This window comes from Sturnus vulgaris, chromosome 3 (assembly GCF_052056855.1).
Source record: "Sturnus vulgaris isolate bStuVul1 chromosome 3, bStuVul1.hap1, whole genome shotgun sequence".
Lineage (NCBI taxonomy): Eukaryota > Metazoa > Chordata > Aves > Passeriformes > Sturnidae > Sturnus > Sturnus vulgaris.
Window position 1 is genome coordinate 14009836 of NC_142245.1, and position 24533 is coordinate 14034368.

Consider the following 24533-nt stretch of genomic DNA (forward strand, 5'->3'; position numbering starts at 1 on the left):
AAGGTGGCAAAACCTTAGAGGTGATCTGATCTGTGATCCATCAACACAGAAATGCACCTGTAGAACAGTCCAGGCATGTGCCTTTGATAAGAGTACTTTGGCACAGATGCATCATCTCAATTAGAGTGTCTGCTGCCCCAACACCAGCACAAGGAATACCTCTGGGACAGGAATGACCTTGTAATCCTCTATGGTGAGATGTGTTGCAAACGAAGAATTCACGTTTGCCGAAACAAAGTAAATCCGTCACATTAATTTGCAACTTTGTGTGGCGGGGTTTTCTTCTGGAACATATGACAAGGGAACAGATCAAGGATAGTCTTGATATGAGAGAATTTCTTACTTTTAAGTGAACAAATGATTTCTTTTTTTCACTTATGCAGTATGGAATCTAATTTTCAATTCCTTGGTTTGGACCTTCTTGCCAAGCAGCTTTTTTTTTTTTTTCCCCTGAGTTGGATTATTGGCAATGTATCGTATAAACATATTAGCACTTTCTTTTTCAAAAGTTTTAATCTTCTTACTTTTGCCATACCAAACAGGAAAGAATACACAAACAAAAGGCATGAAACTGTTTTAAGTTTAGAGCTCAAGTTAATTTAGTCGCCTTGAGTAGTTTGCATTTGAAATATTACATGATACATTTAATTCTGACAATGTTATCTGGATGCCATCCCCCGGGACCTGGGCAGGCTGGAGCAGCGAACCAATGGGGGTCTCAGGAGGTCTGATAAGATAAAGCAGCACCTGGGTTGGGGCACCCCTGGTATCAACACGGGCTGCAAGGTGGTGGGCTGGGGGATGATTCTATGATCTTTTAAATTCCCTTTATGGTGTCTTGGGAGTGCTTGGGGTTTGGTAAAGTGTGATGTTGAGTATGTACTTACAAATAAGGAGGTGTATGTACACATATATATAAAATGTGTGCATAATCTCCAGAGACTTTTCAAGTGGAAAAATCTGGAATTACTGCTGGATGATATCTTTACTTTGGAAAAGCCTCTTTATTATCAGCTGTAATGCAACATCATCTAGCTCACTGTCTTACACATTATAAATGAAGTACAATTATTGTTTAGATTCTTTTCTCAGAAACTCTCCAAATTGTTGAATGTACATTTGTTTTTCTTCCCCCAGTAGCAAGATCTCTCGACAATGTGCATTATTTGGTCAGCATAAATTTTTAATTGAAAAAGAAAAATAAATAAATGTGGACCAGTTTTATCCATGGTGATTGTTGACAGAGAATTAGATCCAGGTTGCACTCAACCTAGTGCTAAATCACTGAACTTTGAGTAAGGATAGTTTGTTATAAACTGAAGTTTTAAATGCCTATTTTCTTTTGTTTAAGGAAATTAGGCCTGTCTATATGTCCGTATACTTATTTCGTATGTGAGTGTTTACAGAGATGATAGAAGTTTTGCACAAATTTACAAGTTTGCAACACGAAGATCTGAATTTTCTCTTGCATACAGACAAATTAACACTTGCAAAATCAAGGCATAAATTTGAGTATGTTCAGTTTTGTTCTGCCCAAAAGACAAAACTTGCATTTAATATTTATCTCACTGGAGATTAGCTGGAACTTGTATTAATGTTGAGAGTTGCTTATTTTTGTAGTGTTAGATCAGTATGAATAAGACTTCCCACATTTTACTGTAGATGGGAAGGATGTATCAGAAAAAAAATATTAATTAATTATTGCCTGGGTCTACCAGCTATCAGGCTCCCTGTGATTCACCCAGGAATACAGGTTGAAGTTTAGAAGTAGTTGTAGCAGCCATGGGAACAACCCTTTGTGTTTGTTCTGATTGATTTCAGGATCTGCATTTAAACATAATTTTAGTTCTCTGGGTTTTATCAATGCAGAAGCTAAAAATATCATCCTTATCAGGCTAAATTTAAGTCTAAATTAAATCAATTTTCAAAGCCTGACAACCAGACTTTCTGCTGATTAATGCAAAGTTGGGTATTTCTGCCATTTTTCCCATTTGCTTTTTCTTCCAAATCTGGATTTCAGGTGTGACTGACCTTAAAATGTTCTTTCCTTCTCCAATTGAATAGATTATTCTGAGATCTTTGAAGAGTAAGACAAGCCCAGTGAAGACAACTACAAGAATTGAATATGCTGCACTCAAGGACTTCATTCTCGTGACAGATGCTGTTCCCATCTTGGAAACCCACATTGATCAGTTGGCCAAGGGTAAATATATTAGGACAAACGCATTCCAGGCACTATTTTAGCTTATTTTCTGAAGGAAAAATTAAGTTTGCTGCATGCCAGCAGAGTTCCTCCCACACAGCAAAATCTCTAGAAACTAATGTCAAGTTTTCAGGCAAAAGGTTGAAGATCTGAAAGATAGTTAAATTTCTACAAGTTTCATGAAAATTAGTGGCTTTGCAAAAGCAAGAGACCCTGACTGCATCCTCAGGGAGAAAATAGGATACTTGTTCTTGTTGGCCTGCATTTCACCATTAGAATATTTCTTGAAGTGTTGGATATTCTGTAATTGAAGTATTGTCCAGTAGCTGCTGTGATTCCCTTTCTTCTAGGAGCAGCAAAGGGGTTAAAAAGGTGTCCAATTATTTCAGACAAAATCCTATGGAGAACATTGATTAAATTGTATTTGTGGCTAACAGAGAAGGAATTCCAGATTTGTTCTGGAGTAACAAGTCCAAATAAATTTTTACTCTGCAAGCTAAAATTAAAATAGAAATAGAAGGTAAATAAAACCACTGAATCTGCTTAGGTCTGTTTAAAAAAAAAATCGTCAACAGGCTGTTTAATCTGCTCTCCTGAGTACAGCAGTTTTTTGTCTCTTACCTCATCTTTCTCCAATATAAGTAATATATTGGGCTCATGGATGTATAAGTGAATCAAAACTTTCTCATTTCATATGGGATTTCAGTTGAGCCATTTAAAAAATTTATGAATGTGCTTCTGCCAAGCAGCAATAAAACTGTTTTCTTTTGCTTTCTGTAACTTCACCCAAAGAAACAATAAGAAAGTACAGTTTGTTTCCAGCCCATTTATTTTTGATCATGCCTAAAAAATAATAGTAATACTCCTAACTGCAAATAGTCCTTCTACTAGATACACAAATAATAAAAAATGAGCCTCCTCCTTCACTGTACTTGATCTGTGTCCAGTAAGAGTGTGATTAAGGGAGTTTGAGCAATTTTTTGTATCAGCCCATTTAGATTAAATTTCTGAGACAATTGTAGGCAACTTGTGTGAAAATTAATGGCTAATTTAATTTGACCTTTTTAAAATGCAAACACTTTAAGTAACTGCCTTAAGTATCTTGCATAGGACCCTTGACTTAAAAAAATCTGGTTTGCTTTCTTTTATTTATTTTATTACTTATTGTGTGTTTTCCAAGTTTTCTCCAGCCCCTTCCCCAATGTAATGGTATTCAAAAGGAAAGCAGATGGCTCTCAGATGGCAAGGCAGCTCTGACACTAACCAAAATGAGTAGGCTTGGGCATTATCTGGCTGTCATAAACTAAATTCCTTCACACAGTTTCATGATGTTTTCATAGAGGTTCCAGTACGGATCACGTTCCCCCTCACTGAACAGTGCTGCTTGGCCTCTTCCTCATGGAAATGTCCTCTCCTTTTGCAACTACAACAATCATGGAGAATTAAATTCAGAAATGGAATCAGGTATTTTTTCAGTTTTTAAAATGAAAGATAAGCATTTTTTAAATGATTTTAAGTGCAGCTGCAGCCTCAGCAGCCCCACTCTGTGCTTCCCTCATCTGAGCAGAGTGGTCACTGCACTGGAGGCTTCTGCAGCTCCTTGGGACTTTGCCAGGGGTATTGGCCTTGCCTGTCTGTGTATCTCCACCTAGGCCACAAAATGAACAATTTCCCGCCTTTGTGGAAATAAATTCTTTGCAGGATTGCTAAATCAGTGAACCACAGTGCCAGAGAGAAAAATGTGAGGAATGTCCCTCTGTAGCCCTAAGCACCTGTGGCAAGATGAGTGAGGATGAGGGGTGGTCAGCAATTCTAACGTTGTTTAGAGCTCCACCAAGGGTAAAAAAGCAATATTGGTCTGCAAAAAGCAATCTCTTTCTATTTAAAAGAAATTAGAAATCACCTGAAAGGAAAAAAATTAGGAAATTAAATCCCTGGACTCAGTATGGAGGCACATAAAGAGCACCTTATTAGCATCACAGGGACAGTGTGGGCACCCTGGAATGTAAAAGGAAAAAAGCTGGAGGAAAGTGGGAGCCCCAATAACGCGTTCAAGAGATAAGATACAATATTTCATTGAAACAAAAATATATTCTTTAGAGGCATACTTGAAATTTAAACAATTCTAATTAAAAGGAAGGGACTTTGGCAGATAAGAGAAGCAAGGCAGAAATCTTGAAGAACTAATTTTCAAAGGTACAAAGACAAGGAAGAGCTCATGTAAGGTGATTGGAGGTAATCTGCCTGTTGGAAAAAAACTCTGGATCTGTTGGTCCTCTGGAGAAGAAGGAGGGCAGCTAAAACCCTGGCAGCTGCAGAGTGGTACAAGTTTCTTTACAGGCCAAGAGGATCCTGACCTTCCTGGGCCAACAATAGGCTTTACATTTGACATTACAAGATGTGTATTCTTTCTGGGGAAGGTATTTTTAAGCCAAATAAGCTTTGTTTTGGGGTTGCCATCTTGGAGATAATGAATACCAAGATGAATGTGAAAGGATGAATTGTATATAATATCTATACATGAGCTGAGTCATGGAGGGGCAGGTAGGATTATTTTAATCCATAATTCATGCTGTCAGCTTCAACCTTCAGATCTCTTTGTCTTAAGTTCTCTCTGTGCTGGAAATCTATTAGTGAAGAAGTTCTGCCTTCCAGCCTTGATCAATTCAGCCTGCAACCACAGTTAGGCTGGGCTTTTTCACCCCCTTGGATCTTAATTTTCCCCAGTCTAAGCAGTTTCTATTCTTGTGCTTTAAAATCTGTCATTGTAATTTGAACTAAAAAATGTCTCAACATTTTGTTGTTTTGCTTTAAGTCCCCTTAGACACCTGTTTTCTAGCTACAACTTCATTAAAGTGGGACAGAATTATAAGGATTAATTCTGTTCCATTGAATTTGATCTTGCCATTAATTTTTCTGGAAAATGGCTCATATCCTAAATCTGTGAGGAAAACACCCCCAAATTTCTGGTGTTGGTATTAAGCAGTTCTAAAGTTGCTTGAATTAACTAGATATCTATTAACTCTTCTCTCACAGCTCTGCTTCATCAGTTTTGTTACTTGTGTTCACTTATCAGAAAAATATTTAGCATTTATGTCTCTTAGCTTTGCTGAAGCCTTTAGAGCTTTCTCCAACAGTATACGAAGGAAATATGAAAGGTGTTCTTGAGGCATTGTTGGACAATAATTTTGTAAAATTTATCCTTTACATCACATTTGGACAGAAACCCCACCTCTGATACTCTGCTCAGCTATACTTCCACGGTGTTAACTGCCCATCCATTTACACTTTCTTGGTTAGACTTGAAATAGTCATTCAGATAACTGTCATTTCTTTGTAGCTATATGTGGGTTTTGATAATAATATTCAGATTTCTTAGCTCTCAGAAACAACAATAATAATAGTAATGATTGCTGGTAATATGAGTTGGTTCTGTGCAGCTGTCTAAATTGCTTTATTTACCCCGTTGGCTTTTACTGATTAGGGAGATTTTGCAGGTTCATCAGGTATGAATTATAAGTCTGTCTTTACAGACAGAAAATACAGGTTGTTAACAAGCTCAGGCTTATAGTGTGCCCGTGTATGGTCGTGTTTTAAAATGTTAAATGTTTTCTGGTTTTATCTTATTGCTGTTGATGGAGTGAATTATTTAATAGTCACTATCTAAATAAAATGCTGACAGTAACACTCCATTAATATCCCATTTATATGGGATATTAAGAAAAATTCTTCAACCAGAGAGTGACTGGGCACTGGAACAGGCTCCCCAGGGCAGTGGTCACAGCACTAAGACTGACAGAGTTCAAGAAGCTTTTGAGCAAGTCTCAGGCACGTGGTGTGACTCTTGAGGATGGTCCTGTGCAGAGCTAGGAGTTGGACTCAGTGATCGTTGTAGGTTCCTTCAGATTCAGAAGATTCTATAAGTCCAAACCCATCATGTTGGCAACTTTTATTCCTTCCCCCCCCATTTCATTTCACAAAATAATCTGTTTATTTAATTCTGACTCCCTCATCAAAAGAGTTCTGAACAGCTCTGGTTAATCAGCATCTGGCAACTTTCTAGATATAAGTACAGAATGATAAAGACTGATTGAGCTGAAGTTAATTTCCTTTTGGCTTTTACCTTCTATTTATTGAGCATCAATACCCTTCTACCAAAAAAGGCCTTCAGGGCCCTGCTGTAGGCAGGACATAGCTCAGTATAGTTTATCAACCTCAAAAGAAATGTTCCAGTTCAAGTGATTTGGAAATACCTGAAAGCTGAGAAACTCTGCTGCTTATGACAATATAATGAAAATTATCACTCCCCCCAAATTTGCCAGGTCTGGGGCAGGTTCTCTCTTGTTTAACTGGTTCTAAATAAAAGGAATTGAAATCTGCAGAGGTTCATTTTGACATCCTCCTTGAGTACCCATGCAGCTGATAGCCATTCATAATTCTTTGGATAAGTTTTTTAAAATGCAGGAGAAATTGTTAGTTAAATTTTAATTGTTTAGGAAAGGACTGTCCTCCCTCAAGGAATTTTTTTTAATAGGTCTTAATATAGAAACCATCTTAACTGTTACCTGTGATTTCTGTTTCTGAAAATGTTGGCAGAATCAGATACATTAGGCTCTGTGGACATTTGTTGTATTTTTTAAGTAAAGAAATCCATCACTAGAGAGCTGTGCCATAAAAAAATGAGATTTTTCTAGGATAGTCTTTTGAATCTCAGAGAAGAGATAGGAATCACTGCTTTTCTTGCATCAGAAAGCAGGAATTCAGCCCAACTTCCCCCACGAATTCCTTCACATCCAATGTTTGCTCTTGTTCTTTAAGAGAAGTTTTCAGAGTAATCCCTTTGGTGCTGTTGGGAATCGAGTCCATTGCCCAGCTTCCCAGGTTGGAATGGAAAATGTGGCTAGGACTGCTTGGACTGATTTTGTTTTGATGTGTGATATGTTTCAGTAGTTTTGGGCAGAAGTCAGGTCAAATACCAGGATATTTAGTTGCACTGGTGTATGTGGTGCTTATAAGGACTCTTATATATGGCCACATCTTGCAGCTGTAGGAAGACAAAAAATATCTGCTTGTAGAAAGTGTACTTTCTATGTAAGCTTCCCTCCCCAGTGGAATTTCAGTGCCACAAACAAGGTAAAACATAATGGAGTCACTTAAAATGGAGCGTTTATTTACAGTATGTATTTGTCTGACATTGCTGTGAAAAGTTCAGAAATACAGATGAGCCATATTCCTAAAACCAGGAGGCAGAATACTTCAACAGCATAAATCTGCACTTTCCATTTCTTCCTTTGGCACAAAGAGTGTTCATCTATTTGTCTTTTTGAACATTCATTACTTTTGCAGATTATAAACCCAAAGTCCTTCTCTCCTCTGGATGCATGTTTTTAACTTGCAGTAATACCAGCAAATCTCTAAGAGGAAACAAGCCTTTAGAAAGCTTTTAAGGCTCCAAGAGCCTTTAGAAAACTCATGAACTGTGTGTTCTGCTTAGTTTCTTCCCACTGGTAGCCTTTGTTTTAGCTGACTTATTGAAGGTGCTTGTAGGACTCAGTAAGATTCAAGGTTAGCTAGGCCAGACAGTTTCACATCTCTCAACAAACTTACTGGCCTTCTTAATTAACTATAGGCTCTCTTATCACATTGTGGTTGCTACCAAAAGTCTCTTCAGTAATGTATAGATGCCATAAGTTTTAATGTTACTTAATTTCATTTTGTTCCTTTTTTTATTTCGTTAGTGATGCTGCAACTGAATTCTGGCTGGAAGCCCATACACAAGAATAAAAGCAGCTATAACTCAAATGTATATCTTTCCTCCTATGGAAATTAAGTTCTTATCATCTCAGTGCCTTATTCACAAAGGCCTATATTTGTAGCACTATTTATCTTCCTGAAGGGAATTGTATGAGGCCCTGGAGATGAATAATAGCTTTTCTTAATCAGCCTTTTGAAAGACCATTGTCTTGTCTTTGTTAGAACATCAGCACAGTGGTGGGTGTTTTGTAGCATAATATCAAACAAGGTGCTTGCTGCTGAGAGCTTGTAATTTAAACAAAGAAGAAGCAATCAGAAAAGGGGCTGGCAAAAGCTGGCACTTGAAATTCAAGGGCTGAATGTTTTCCACACTGAGGGCAAGAGTGAGGGAAAGAATGAACAAACACCAAATGGGCAAGAGTCCTCTGGTGCCTGCCAGTGCAATCTGCCAGGTACTGCTTAGCAGGCTGTGCAGGCACAGATTCAAACATTGCAAGTTTATGTAGCTTCTCCTTGCCTGATTATTTTGCTGCTACATTCCATTGATCTCTATCTCACTATTATGTAAAGATTTGACCTATGTTTGCTCTAATGTGCTTGGTCCCCGTTTTTGTTGCTTTTCCTGCTCTAGATAAATGGTATCCCTCAGAAGTTAAAACAATTTGAAAATGAAATAAACAACACTTTACAACACAGCTCCCTTCATATGTAGTACATTTGCAATATATGATAAAAATGTGCATTTTCCACTTTAAAACTTGGGCAGTTTTGACACTTTGCGTTATAAAGAAGTAACTTAGGAGGTGTGTAACATGGCATTGATATATTTGGAGTTCAGGGCTGCTGTTTTGTCTGCACTGTCAATGGCCAGTGTGTGCATATCCTTTTTGTGTTATAAACCATCATTTCTTCTGTTGCATCACCAGCTGTTTTGTGGTTTGAGTTTTTGTTTTCAGTTTCTCCTTACTCAGTGTAGTGGTTTGAGTCTGTCTTTATTGAAATGCATCTTGTTAATTTGAAGTTTTCCTTCCAATTTATCAGGTTCATATTGGCTTCTGATTCCCTGCCTCAGCCTGCTTGCACCCCTTTCCTTATGCTGATTGTACGATTATACACTTCAGTCCATCATCCAAGCCAGTAAGGAAATTTTAAATAGAATTTGGTAGTCAGTAGATGGTGGGCAGAGGTGGGTAGACTGTTGAGGGCCCAGAGATGTGGCACTAGGCTTACAGAACCATTGCTCTGCTATTCAACTTTTCCTTTTTTCCCAGAAAACTGGAGACAGTGGACTTGCTGGTAGAGATCCAAAATTCCAAGGCAGATTATGCAAGCTTTGCATCCAAAAATATTTTTAAATTGTAGTAAACAACTTTATCTTGATGTTATAGTTGCAGATGGCAAAAGGCAGGCAGCAGGTTGGTGACAAAGCCTCAGCAGCTCTGGAAGCTCCATCTACTGCTCTGTCCTGCTTCCAAGGAAGGTGTCTGCCTTCCCTAGGTTTCCATGTGCCCTGCAGAAAATCTGGTGCAAGAAAATAAAAATGTGCATGTCAAGCAGGCACCTCCTCCATCTTCATTAGCATTCCTGAAGTTCCCATTAATTGATTAGTGGTGCTGATATTGCTAACAGCAGAAAAGGAAGGATAAAAGGCAAATTATCTAGAATTATTGCAGCATCACATAAAGACCTTTAATTTCTTCTCTTGCCACTCCTCAGCTGTAAATGGGTGATGTAGAGCACCCTTGTGGATGCAAGTTGTGTCCACCTCATCTCTGCTGTTTGTTACACGCAGGCAAGAACTCAGTACTGCTATTTCATGACCATTGATCCAAGGTAAGTCAATATGTTGCAGCACGTGGATTTATCCATGTGTTTCTCTTGTCTCTCAGCTCCTGCACCCATCCCAGCAGGAAAAGTGTTTTGAGGTTGAGTTCAATGGTGAGGATTTGAAGGCTGGGGAGAGTGGGGAATCGATCTTTATTTCAAAACAAGTGTTGGTAAAGGCTTTGGTGCTTTCTCTACCTTAGATGTTTTGAAATTCTGCTGTTCTACTCTTTTATAATAAAGAGAGAAAAAAGATCAAGTATTGCCTATTTACTGTTTGCTTTTAGGTAAAATGGTACATTTTTTACCTTGGATCTAAGGAATTGTACTTTGACTCTGAAGATTAAATGCATTTCAGGAGTGAATTGGCTGTTTAATAAGAAGGGTTTTTATTATTTTAAAATCAGAATGAGAATAGATCGAACTAGAATTGACCTCAGGTCAGTTTTCCAGGTATATGCATATATTGCAACAGGTGTTATGATACTTCATAACTCTTAAAGTCCTCTGGGACAAATTCAGGCTTAGAATGAAGAAAAAGCCCAGAAATCTGATTGATAGAAATTTTCAAAAATTTCTCCTCTCTTAGGCTACAGAGGGTAAATATTTAATCCTGATGCTGAAATTAATCTCAGATATTGAAATCTGTGGCAGAGTTAGCATTTTTCAGTGCCAGGGAAATATCCATAATCTGTTCCTCCCAAAAAGATTAGACCAGTAAGGACCTGCTTAGAAAGGCAGCGAAGAAAAAGAATAATTTACTTTTCATGCAACATCACTACAGTAGTCTGCAGCTGCTAAATTACATCTCTTGATGTTTTTTCAGCCAAAGTTCCTATGCAGAGCAGTTCTGCTGTCCTCAGGCAGAGCCCACGGAAGGATGTAGCTCAGGATTTTCTTTCTGTGGTGAAGCCAAGCAGAGTTGGCAGATAGCTCTGACTTGCAATTTCAAGGTTGCCCTATATTGCTGAGTGTACTGAATACAAGAAAATCTCAACAAGAGACCTAAAACACTTGCCCTCTCTTCTGTTTCATTGTGTGTTTCATATTTATTGGAGGACTACTGGGAAATCCTCCAGCCCTGGGAGAGGAGACTCCTGGTAGAGCTGACCTTAACACACATGGACCTGCTTTTCAAAGGGCTCTGTGCATATGTGGGTTCAACGGCAATTTTAAGATTTTCATGTGCATTTGAAACTGCAATATAAAGGTCAATGATGACCTTGCTTGCTGTGGGGAGATGGATGTAGATGCAATATATTTATTCCTGTTTTGCTGGGTTCTTTGTACGTCTTCAGTCCTGAGCTGCACGGTGGGGCAATGTCACTGTTTGACTCCCTCTTCTCAGAGTTTACCAATATTGGTTTTTGTAAACAATACAAAGTAAATCTTCCACCCAATCTCCCTTTGCCTCTAGATTTCACACCCAGTTTCATTAGGTTGTTTCACCAACTTAATTGCAGTTTGCCCCAGTCCACAAAAATTAAAATAAAGCTGTTTGTTTCCAGGCTTTCCAGAGATGCTGTCTCTCACTTCCAGGGAGATTGGCGTGTTCAGCACACTTGGCGGCAGACAGTGGCCAGCCTCATCTTCCTGTGCTTTTTGCTCTGTCTCTTACTGAACCTGGCCATGCCTACACAAAACTTGAGTGTTCTGTGTACGCAGGTGGAATGCAAAGCAACAACATTCATAGGAGGATTGTCTCTCCTGTTTTGTGCCAGGTTTTTTGATAGGAAGGCTCTAGAGTGAGTATTTCAACATTCCTTGGTACTCTACTAAGCTCAATTTGCACTTAGATTTTGTGTGCTTCGTGTTGTGGGGCACCAACCTGGGAAGCAGACTGCTGCAATTTGGCTGAAACAAAATAATCCAAGTGACAAAGATGGTAATCCTGTGTTTTGGAGAGGCAGCACTATTTTCAAGTTGTCCAGCAATAGAAGAAATAGAAGAAATGTTTGACATTGCCTCTGTCTTAAGGTTGTCATAGTGATGAAGCTGCCAGTGACTTATGTGGCTGTCCTCTGAATACAGCTCTGTAAGGGGTTAATGCTGCTGTGCTTGGGGGTGATGCTGTTCAGTGTTGTAGGAAATACAGCCCTCTCAGAAAGTTTGGGAGTACCTTGGCAGTAACTATAGGTTTACACCTGTCTGTGTTTTGCACACAGCATCTGAACACAGAAAATGTCTCGTTTAGAGCTCTGTTTGCTGCTATGTTTAATATGTTTATTCTGGCTGGCAGAATGTAGCCTATTACATTAACAGCACAGCATTAGGCTGTTCACATGAATTATGAGGCAATCCGAGGCCTTGCCTCAAAATACTTTGAAAAACCGACCAAGTGTGCAAGTTTTAACTGTCCTTCATACATTTATCCCTTGCCCATTTTGCCACAATATGTCTTGGTAGTCACAGCTGCATTGCAGGGGTCACTCAGAGAGATGAATGCTTTTTGGCTTTTTCTGCAGCCCATTAGTCACAGGCTCTGTCTTCAGTGTCAAATGTGACTGTTCTATCTTTTTTTTTTTTTTTTTTTTTTTTTGTAAAAAGATATTTCTGTGGGCCCTGCAAAGAAAATTACTGTCCCTGCTGATGTTTAAAACCTTTCTAATTGCATCACAAAGCCATAATTGAGTACAGTATATTGTTCAGGACTTGTAGTGTCTTTTTCTTTGGAAATGATGCTCTTCAAGAAAGGTCTAATGGCAAAGGGGAGTTCATTACTCTGCTGCATCACAAGTTTTCTTTCCTCTGTTCCCCTCGGCTGAGGCAGACTTATTTTACTGTTAATGGTTAAGATTCAGAAGGGTACAAGCAGATTTTTCTTCTAAGTGTGGATGTCTATGTTTTTTGGTTTGGCAAGCCTGTTCTGTGGAGACTGCAATGAATGTTTAAACTCCTTTTTCTTTAATCTCTGAACAGAAACCTATAGCTGATACTGCAAAATAATTTCCATTTTTGTCCAGCTCTTCCCTTGCCTACTAATATTTGCATGATATTCAGTTCCCGCAATTGAACAGTCTCCCACCATCAGTGGATTCCTGGGCAACATGACTGCTTAAGAAGGGTTGAAATTGGTTGAAGAAAATAATTGTCCAGGATTTCCCTGGAGTGCCTTCCTCCATTTTTAATTTAGCTCATTTTAGGACAGAGAAATCATCAAAGCACTCTATGTAATAAATTAAGATTATTAGTTTAAGGTCAGGTGTATATGGAAAATAGTTAATAAAAAAGAAACATTTTAAAATAAACACCTTAATGACATTGCCTCCTCTAACTGAGATGATTTTTTCCCATCTCTAAGGCCATTGTATACTTTTGCATATCTGTGTGAATCACTGCAGCACTATGTCCTGTTATATCTTAGGAAATGTGAAATTCCCCTTTGAAATCTAATTCTTCCATCACAGCTACTGGCTATGATTGCTTTCCACTGTATATCATATTCGCTCACTGGGCATGGTCAATTTCCTCCCAAGTTATTGCTCTGAAATCTGATTTTAATCTAGCTCTCCCAACTAAGAAGAATTAAAAGAAAAAGTTAAATATAGGAGCTACTAAAACTAATTAGAACCTAAATTTATTAAATTCCAGCACTGATCATTCTCACTTTTGATAATTCCCTAAGGAGAATATCACTTACATAAGAGAAAATGAGAAAAAAATCCCTTTCTATAAAATATTAGTATGTGAGGAAAAAAAAATCCTTGGGGTTGAGAATAGTGCGGGAGCAAAAATTCTTTCTTCTTTGCTCTGTTGCCAGTTTGGAGTTTTATCTTTGTGCTTTTCTGGGGGAACAGTGTCTTTTATTCAAGCAGTTCACCTTGTTCTGCCTGTCACTGATTTGAAGCTCTCAGAAATGTAAAGATTGGGGGTTATCCAGTTCTTTTATTCCTTCCGGAGGTGATAAGATCCACTGCTGAAATGCAATGTGCTCTGTATTGAGCCTGATCTCAGTCACCAGGAGTCCGTTGTGCCTCCCTGCTATCGTGCTTCCCCAAAATCTCAGGGAGGGGTGGTTTTTCTGTGTTGGGTCTTTCTGATGGGAGATATTTCCCTTTACTATGTTTTTTTTTTTTTAGACCTGCTGCTTCAAGAATTTGCTCACCTACTGATATCTGATGGGTTTGAGCTGGGGCAACATATGGTCTCCCAGTGACAGGTATTGGGTTTCCCTGACCTGAGAGCAACTCAAACTGCAATTCCTATAAACAAACCCAGGTGCCAAGTCAAAATCTAACACCTGGTTAGTGCACTTAGTTGAAAGGAACTCTTAATTAGTCTAAATGTACCTTCCTGACTCAATTCTCTGCTATGCTGTACACCCATTATAATTTTTCCCTCCTCTTTCCCACTCCCAATTTAATTTGTTGTTACCTCCTATAGTGGAAGACACTTCTATAGCTCTTAAAGAAGCTTTGATGCTTATGTGCTAAAGTATTTTGCAAATTAAGGAACTAGAGTACTTTTGTATGTAGGCGTCATACTTAAGAAACAAGATATTAAACTTGCAACAGATGACACATCATCATAATTGCTGGGATAGATTCTGCAAGAATTGGCCCTTGAAAAAATGTTTTTCACTTAATTACAGTAATACTTTCAGGATCTAAGGGCAATTCTTTTTAGCAGTAAAATACTTATTGACTCTCAGCTTCAGGTGAACCTATAAATTTTTGGTGACATTCTCTTTTTATAGGCAGAAATCCCAGCAAAAGTGCTCCAGTGCTGAGCTGTGTGAAGAATGGGTGCTATGAAATAGAATGTTATTTCTTTCTGAATCTGATTGAAAACATACTGTTAAAATACCTAGACAGGAAACGAGGTTTTCTTTTTGTCTGTTTTTAATGACAGTGAAGCTTTTATAATAATTTAAAAGTTTGTTTTTAATTGCTTTTGCAATACCAATGATAAGATAGTACAAAAATATTTCAAATATAAAATGGCATTGAAATGAAACATACAAATGTTAAACCATGGGGTGATATTTTGCAGACCTAAGTCCTATTTTTGCAGGATACTGGTGTTCATTTATCTCCATAGCATGATATTTAACAAACAAATTCTTTTGAAAAGTCTCTGACAAATGGCTGCTCAGCACCCCAAAACAGAAGCATATGTTTCTTTTGTTTATTTTGAAAGCTGGGTTTTAGCTAGGAAAACATCCAGTGGGATGCATTAGGCTTTCACACATCAGGTAGTTCATTTTAAGTCTGACCCTAGTTGTAGGTGTTGAGTGTCTAAAATTATGGCTCTGAGCGAGTCTCCTCTCAGGTTATAATTGCACTTGCTCTACTGTTGCTTCATATAGTAACATCTGCTCCTTTTTTGGAAAATTTCCACCTAATTTTCCTTCTTCTTAGAAGTAAAAGTTGATAAAATTCTCCAGAGTTTTGTATCTTAAAATTTTCTTTTAAGCTTTGAAATAATAACCTGCTTAACTTCTCAAAAGCTCTCTCTATAAGAATATTTCATTCATAACATTGAGATATAACAGTTTTCAAGAATAATCAACAAAAGTGAGGAATTTTAATTATGTTTCTGCACTATCTTCTTTCCTCTGGAGTCTTCTCAGACATGTCACTCCACACAGCACTTTGCTGATGCAAAGACGTTTGCAGTGATTTAGGAGCAGCTGTGCCTCTCTCTGAATTGAGACAATGAGCTCAGGTTTTCAAGATAATAAGTACTACAAAAACTTTTGCAAGGCAAAAATCCTATGTAGGGATTAAATTCCAGAAACAGTCACTTAATGCAAACAAAGATGTATTTTTTCCGCTTTAAAAAAAATCTAAATTGGAACAGCAATAATTTATAAATAAGTAATTTCTATCATAGTAAGCATCTTTAATACAAAGACTAATATTGAGTTCCTGTGGGGCAGGTTGGAATTAGTGGATCTGTAAGTTCCTTTCTAACAGAAACCATGCCTCTATGATTAGTATTTGGTTTTCACAGAACTAGCAACTCAAATCCTGTTATTTAAAGGTAGTAAAACGTACACATGGAGAAGACAAAACAGCCTTTAGCTCTTAATCTTGCCATAGCCTAATCACTCGCTTGCCTTGGTCTCTGGTGAAGCATATCTTGATTTTTTGGAGATGTGAGCTGGCATCAGCTTTTCAGAGGCTGCTGTTGCACCTGTTGCCTGAATAAATTCCCATTGAATTAGAAAGAAGATGTTGCTGTAGTGTATCTGCCAAGACATATAATTTTCTGGCCAGACTTCCTGCCTGCCTGCTAACTCCGTATGGAAATGTGTTTTGTGTTAAAAATCCATGGTTGATCATAGTTTAGGGGCAGCACTGAAATCCTGATTCAGTCTGGAGAAGATGCAGCTCACCATCAGGGGATTTTCATAAATGTGTTGCTCCAGGCTACAGAAGCATCTTTTCTCTCCTCCTATGGCCCTTGAGTCCCTCCCTCATAAATGATTAAAATATTCAGGCCAACAGCCTTGTGGGTCTGGGCATGTTCAAAGCAATGAATCTCAGCACAAGAGGGGTAAAGGGATAAATGTTCCCGTGGCAATGACTTAACAGTGCGTGGTGCAGAAGAAAAACTGGTGTTATTGTTACTGTCATGTCCACTGCTGTCAAGGCACATTCTGTCTTCTGTACATTTATTGAAAAAGTTAATTAGTCCAAAGGGAAACTTCTTTCATGTGGACAAGGCTAATGAAAAGGTTTCTATTTATGCCCTCATTTATTAACAGTTTCATCATAGACACGTTTTTTGACTGTTCTTATTTAATATCTAGAGACCTTCTCAAGAATTCCTTGAAAGAAAACAACAACAAAAAAGTTTTTAATCACTTCTATCCTTAATGTTTTATAAAATAAAATGCCATTCCATCACAGAATCTAGCAGGGACTGCACTGGAGATCTTCAGCCTAATTCAATATTTAGAGTGAAAGGGCTTCTTTCAGCAATTTAAAGTAAAAGTAAAAAACAATTAAATGGAAAAGAATCTGTGACTAGTAGAAGAGCTTTAGTTTGATTTATATTTATATAGAAAATATTGTTTATGGACAGCCCAGGAGCTATCTCTGTTCCAGTACCTTTTCTTTGCTAGTAGCCAGTATTATGGCAATAACATAGGGACTAAGAAGCAGAGTTATATTTTTTCTACTTTACATTTTCAGTCTGAAGTGCAGAAAGATATATATGAATTTTAGTAGCTCTTGATGGACTTCTTGATTGAGTTTTGAGGTAATATATTTTCATTTCCATATGCTCTCACTTATCCCTTTATAATTCCAACACCTTGTGGCACTCAATCTCACAATATAATTATGTCTTTTCTGAAATAAAAATCAGGATAAAACATTGGCACAAAAGCAAGTGGTTATAGAGTAGCATGAATATATTTCAGGTTAGAAACTAAAGAGCAGTCCCAGTAGTTCCAGTCAGACATTTAGGGGCAGCCTGAAAAAGGAACATGAGAAGTTTGTCACAAAAATTAAAAATTTTCAGATGATTGAACTTAATCACCCAAGTATTTTCCTTCAATAAGTTCCTTTTCCCCTCTAACTTTTAAACCAGCGATGGTACATCTTTCTTTGTACAAACCATGAAAAATTAGGGAGCACAACTCCTGTCAACATTAATTACAGCAGTTATAAAGTCAAGTGACTGTCAGGAAAAAGGCTCTTAAAAAGCACTTGCAACTTTTAAAAGAAGGACTGATCTGCTCTTGCCATTAAGAGTCTCATATTTTGGAACGCACTATAAATCCTGCAAGCTAAATGTAGGAAACATTGTTTTGGCACCCTGGAATATTGCCAGTGGAGTTTTTGGTTGTGGACACAAGAACACAGGTCATAAAATACCTGAGGGCATTTTTATTTCCTGCCTCATCAGGACGACTACTCTGCTATATTTAGCCTTTTGGTTGCCTAATTTGTAAACACTTCCCACAAACTGTAATTAATTGGCCAGCAAGACTACACCCTGGCTGGAAGTAATTGCAGATTACTCTTAATTGTAAGAGCACACTCTGGGTGGATTGTTTAAGACACATATGCAGATTAGAGGCAAATATAAGCCATAATTAACCTGTAAATGTAAACAGTGCCTTGGTTTGGCAGGCGTGTGCAGAATTCGTTTGTTTGTCCAAATATCCATGCACTCCTACTTTTAGGCTGGAATACAGTTCCAAGGTCCCTGCAAAGGCTCTGAGGAGGGGGAGAATATTGTCAGAGCTTTCATTACTAATGAGGTAACCACAAACTCAAGGCATTCCTCACCTGACGGCCACTCAGCCCAATTCCACCCGTCTCAGGCGCACGCTGTGTGCTGTTACTGCCAGCTGGAATAAATCCAAGGCTGCAGTGAGTCAGCAGAGCTCAGGGAACATTTCTTTGTCGGATTGCAGCAGCCTGGGCCTGCCAGAAGCACCCGGCCTCTCGTCAGGGAGATGGATTATTGTGTAGCTATAATGAGATCCTGATTTAAACTGGTATAAATCAAGTCAGAATCAGCCCCTGTAAAGCTGACTGGTTGAAATTGTTGATTTTCAATGCTCTCTTTCCATGCTTTCCTGCAGCACCTCCCAAGATAGGTATGCACTGTCCTGTTTGCTTGTCGGTTTATGGAGTAGCCTGCAATCTCAAAAATTTGTTTTGATTAAAATTCCTGGATAACTTCCTTCTATTTCAAGCTCTGAGTAGGGCTAGAAATTATTTATGCTGCACATTAAATTTGTTATTTCTGCAAGCGTGGCCATGTAGTGATGTTCTGCTTTAGTAATTTCCATGTTTATCCAAGTTTGATTCCCCAAGAAATTGCTTACAGAAATGATGGAAACTTTATCTAAGTAGTCATGTCGTAAATATTTAAATGACAGCTACTTAAAGAGAATCGTACTGTCAAATAGCTTTAAAGATGTTTCTGTGCAACCTCAGCAAAAATGAATAGCATGTGTGATATTCCAGTTTTTGTGTGTGTTTCGTGATATTTGGCTGAGGTAAATTTGTAGATTTTGGCTGAGTTCTTTCTATAAAACTACTTATGTTTTCTTGGAAGTGTAGAGTCATATTTTAAACTTGTGTTTGAGTAAAAAATGTTGATTTTTATGACTTATCTGCTGAGAATATAAAACAAACCAGAATTATGGGAAAAAATCATGTATTATAAAAGTCTGTTACACATTGGGTAAATTTTCACAGCTTATTCTATAAAATTCATTTAAGCATTATTTTGGAGGTTTTTTTTCTGTGAGATGATGGGCACTTTATAGGACGAAAATTTCAAGACTTCTAGTTTTTATATTCTGGTTTAAGAGAACGAAAATAATTTTTTATGCAGCTTATTGGACAAAAAGTGTGCATTCTGATTGGAAATTAAACCAGGACACAAAAATAAAAATACGGAACCGTGCTGGTGGATCATAGATTGTGACTTTAAAAATTCTACCAAAAAAATTTCCTTTGAAGAGTTTTGGAAATAATTTTCTCTGCACTATCAACACTGAATCTCATTCTTGTTTAAAAGAAGGAAAGATGAAAGTATTGTAGCTTTCCTTTCTTAGGTTCTAAGAAAATTTAAAAAGTGACCAGAATTATCTATAGCCTTCTAACTGTGATTAGTGTGTTTATTATAGTGTTTTTATTAGTCACTAAATTAGTCATTAAATTTGAAAAAGTGGCTATGGACTCTTAATCAAAAAGTGAATTTTAAAATTTGTATTCAATTTCAAGCCACTATAATTGGGTTATAAAAAATCATGAGTCATTGCATTAAACACTGGATTACCTTTGACAAGGGGAGCAATAAAAGCTGCTTTGTCAGCAAATTTCATGACAAAATATCTGAAAATCTATAGTGGTGTATAGATGGACAATATCAAGACTGAAAGATAAATCACCTGAATTACTCGCTGGACTAAATGTATTAATTAGCTATTTATTAACTGGCTTTTTAGTGGCTGCTCAGATATAAAAAGCTCAATTCTAATCACATTTATGGATGTTTTGTCATTTATAGTGTAATTTTACTGCAGCTCTTAATTTGGGTTAATCCAGTAAAATATATTTTACCCAAACACATTTTCTGTCTGAGTTGGCTGTGAAACACTGGAACCGTTTTGAGTATTTGAGACCTGAGATACAAAATCCAGGCTAAATTGTGTGAATCAAATTATTTCAGTTCTCTGATCTTTGTGTCACATCTCTTTAAATGTAGTAGCGTATAAATATACTTATAGATATTCAGTACCCAAAATGTACATAGTGCTCAGTGGAGCTTAAAACCAAAGTGTTGTTATCTAAATAAAGTCACACGAGAGATGCAAGACCAGAACAGGCTTGCTTTGAACCCAATGGTGCAAGAGCTACAATGCCCGCCCTGTATTGAGCTGTACATGTCAAACATTATACCTGTCCTGAATGTTGTATTTGAGGTACCCTCTTCTCTTTATTTCACGTGAAAGTGCCATGGCTTGTGTGGTTTATGTGTTATGCTCACTGGTGGACTGCTTTTCCAACACAGGACATTTAATATGCTGCAAAATTCACTGGAGACTCTTTATCCAGGGGTCCTGTGTATCTCTTGATAGATGGGCTTTCTAAATGTAGGAATAACATGTTGCTACATGCCTTGCTCTGAAAATATATTTGGAGTTAAAAATGTATTCAGTAACCAGCAATGTTGATGAGTTAGAACCTTCCTGCAAGTTTGCCAAGCTGGCATTGGGGGATTGGTCTGCAAATTAGGGTGCTTGGGCTCCTATTTACAGTTCCTTGCTGGCACTGGGGGATTGAGAATGTTCCTTACTGCCAATTTTTCACTTTCTCTTTCCTTTCCTTTTTCTCATTATTTTCCTGTTTCCAGCCAGGGAATTGCTGTCTTACGTTTAGGCAATATAATTTCAGCTGTCTTTGGTTGTGTCTTCTCTGGCCTATTCTCCCCTCACATGTAAGGCAAAAATAATCATCTCAACTCCCTGTAGCACACGTTTTAACATTCAGAAATAGGCAGGTTCTTTTACAGTGCTATTTCATTTTTTGTCTTAGTTTTAGCATGCATAGTACATTCTATCAGGTTCACTTTGAGAATTGTTCCAAAACAAGATAAGATGGGATCCTGGCTGCAGGGCCAGGACTCAATAAAATGTTGGGTTCAAAACCTCCTTGTCAGCAGGAAATGAAAAGCATCCTTAGCTTGCTCAGGCCGTTTGCGTCAATGAGAAATGAATCAATCAATTGGCAGCAAAGCTGGCACAAGTCCTGTTCTATATCAAGCAGTCTTATATTAATTTAAAATTAAAGGCCAGCCTCATTCCTGCTGCTCAGGTATAAAATATAGCAGGCTTAGCTCTGAGAAGCTTGGAATAGAGACAATTTTTTAATTCCCTTTTGTTTTCTTTTTTTCTATTTTACTGAAGTTCTTTATGTTTTTAAAATGACAATAAAGCAATACCACCTCCTACAATATTATAAATTATTTTAAAAATTCATGTGTTTGCTTGTACTGTTAGGAGAGGAGGATTTCATCTCATGATCTAACTTAAAAATCTTTGTTTTCCTCTGAGGTGGCACCAGCACTCTTGGTATTTTCAGTATGCACAGCTCCAGGAAAAAATTACCATGTTTTCATAGCTTCAGAGATTTTGATAAGCAAGTCTTTTGTGGACTGCCCAGCACACTGTGATCTACGCTCCACAGATGTCAGTCTTGCTGTACTTCCCCTTTCAAAGTCAGCAGCAAAACTGGTGGCATGAAAATTGCAGGCAGGGTGGAAGTGTTTCTACAGAAATAGATTTCCTGGTTAGGGTCCATGTAAAATAAAACCCAGAAAATATATGAACATAATTCAGAGGATTACATGGCTTTTGAGGAATAATTTATTGTATGGATTTCATTTGCTGCTGATGTTGTTCCCCCCCCGAGAAGGAGTTGCAAGTAGGTTTTTTTCCTTAGACTTCTTTGCAATTCAAAAAATTGGGCAGATAATTTTATTTCATTTTAAAGAAAGAGTCATCAGGGAAGACTGGTTGACGTGAAGGGAATGAAAATTATGGGTAATATTCAAGTATTCAGGAAAGCTGAAATTCATAAACACAGGGTCAGTCTATGTGTGCTCTTTGATGTTCCTGTGATGCCTGAATCTGCCTGGTGAAATCAGGCTGCTCCTGGATCAGGTGAGCAGATGTTTAGTTACAGCTATTTACCTCTGCCAGTTTGCATAAAAAAATTATTGGATAATGGTCAATGGGAGAAAAAAAAAGTGGCTTAAGCAATTAGTTATAATTTAGTTTATAAACATTTTGCAGTGAGGTTTATATTTTCATTTAGTGCTTGTGAAGTATGGCATAGCAATATGTTTTTCTTTTTTAAGGATAATACCGATTTATTTCTCTTCGAAAATGCTCTGTCCTTGGTTTCCCAAGGACAGTGCTGCAGATCTAAGGAGCAACTTTTTTCCCCCGTTTCCATTTTGAAATGCTCTTTACAATGTAGAATTCAGATTTAATATTTAAAACCAAAGGATTCAGGCATTGGCACATATATAATGTTCCTTCTGATGATGTGATGTGTTTCCTGGTGGATACTCTGCAGACAGTATGGGGAAGCCTGGTTGGATTTCTACTGTACTACTTCCACTGGCCCCTGGAGACTTTTTTTGGGGAGGGTCTGAGTATGTCTGTTTCTTTCCGTTTTAAAAGAAGAGATGCTCTAGCATCTTTAAAATAAGATGCTATTCAGATTTTCATCCAATGTCCACATGAAACAGAAAGGACTTTTCAGTTACACCTCTAAATAGCTGCAGGTGAAACTTGAAGATTATTTCACAGAAAATTCATGTGAAATCCTGCCCTAGCTGGGCTTAATAACAAAATTGCCCCGTTCATCAGGGCCAGGCTTTAAGTACAAATTAATATCATATTTCCATTCTTCACCTCTCTCTTCCTTCTCCTCCCTCTTCAAAAACTTAACTTGTTAAAATATTTGATAAAATGTTGAGATACAAAAAATTGGTAAATATCTATTCAATAAACATTATTTTTTAGGTTGCCTAGGACAATAAAAGAACTATGTCACTTGTAGCCAATGAATTCCAAATCCTTTGTTTGAGAAGATGCATAAATAGTAAAAAGTTTTGATAGCTGGCATGCTTGATCTGTGGAATACCACTGAGCACCCAGGCTTGTGCAACTCTGAAATAAATAATCTATATCTCTCTTGTGTAATTGTTAGCTTGGTGCATGCTGGCTAATAAATCCAAGTTTTGTGAGCAACACTAATAAGAGCATAGCATGAAAACACTCCTAGGAGGTTCTGTCGGTCAAGAACCTTTTGTTTCTTTTCTGCAATTGACAAATGTATAGCTGATATCAAAGTTCAGGATCCAAGACATGAGTGGATTTCTTTACTTGGTGGTAATTGAATTCATTTGATGTTCACATTGGCTTGAAGACTTGTGTCTTGAATCTCCAAATGTATCTTCCCACACAGGTCCAGGAATCTGGGATTTAGCATTATTTTCAGCACTGAAATTTCCTGGGAAATTTCTCCTCTAAACTTATAAAATAATTGAAGGACAAAATAATTTAAAATAATGTATATGGCTACGAGTTTACCATTCAGTATCTGATTGGTGTTTATGAGCATAAATAATATGTTTTATGTCAATCAGTGGTCTCCTATTCTCATTCTTAATGTCTTTTTTATGTGTCTGTCTTGAGAGTTCTCCATCTCTATCAGGTTTTTTGTTTGTCATTTTTGGAATTTCAGATTTTTGCCTCCTTCTCCTTGAGCTTTACATAAGAGGAGAAAAGAATAGTACAAAGATTGCAGCTGGGCAGCAATTTTGAAGTGTCCCCCTTTTCCAAGGACACCAGAGCCTTCCATTTAATTGTCTGCTATTGACTTTTCATCTTACCCACATGCAGGATATGAAGATTTTCATCACAATCCTCTCTTTTAAATTGCTGATTTTAGAAAACTGTTATGCCTTCTAATCTTTCTGTGTTAATCCATGTGGAAAGTAATTTTGACATCAGCCTTTTCAGTCTGTTTCTCTCTCTTTTTTTGCTAACTATGTAAGATTAGAATGATGTTTCATCTCTAGCTGAACTACTTCAGTATTTGTTTGGAACTAAGAAGTTGTAGTTTTCCTCACCAAATTACATGGTTAAAACAGGCTTAAAAGACTGGATGGAGGCTTCTGAGAATGAGTTGTGGATGTGGCTTTTTCATTTTACTTGGCATTCACTGTAGATAACCACTGAGATTAAGTTTTATGCACTAGTGATATTGCTGACTTGAATTATGAAGGGATATGATAAACTATGGAACTTGAGCTGTAGCTGTGGACATCAGGAAAAATACAACATAGATGGAAGATGTGCAGAGGTTCTGCAACCAACAGGGAAAACAGATTTAAAAACTGTGACAGAGCAAAGAACCTTTCTCTCTGCATTCTTCTTAAAATTAATGCAAGGTATTGAATTAGTGGTATGAAATAAAAGTCTCTGGCAGTTGGGTACCTAAATTACACATTTAGGATAATTTGTTTGGTCTGGTTTGTAACCTTTGCTTTTCATTTTTAAAAAAATTTTTTAATACAGTGCTGAAGATGGGAACAAGAAATAAAGTGATGGGGGAGGGAGACTGCAAGAATTACCTTGTGATGATTCCTCTACGTGTGGCTATTTTAAAGTGATGACCAAAAGTCATTATATTTGTCTTGTCAGGCTTTAGATGAAAAGCTTGTAGCTGCTCATATCTGGATATATAATTGATCATCTATT

The 24533-nt window shown here is 37.5% G+C and overlaps 1 protein-coding gene across 4 annotated transcripts in view; it reads left to right on the top strand.

Annotated features, from left to right (window-relative positions):
* Positions 1 to 24533, top strand: part of LOC148224185 (uncharacterized) — a 161560-nt gene that overhangs the window by 34925 nt on the left and 102102 nt on the right. For 3 of the 4 annotated variants that reach the window (XM_088160999.1, XM_088160997.1, XM_088160998.1), the window contains exons 2-3: positions 2065 to 2203; positions 3544 to 3667. In XM_088160999.1, coding sequence (XP_088017125.1) covers positions 2065 to 2203; positions 3544 to 3667 — 263 coding nt within the window. Of the gene's footprint in view, positions 1 to 2064; positions 2204 to 3543; positions 3668 to 18160; positions 18342 to 24533 lie in introns of those variants that run through there. The other variant, XR_015802151.1, reaches the window with a different exon arrangement.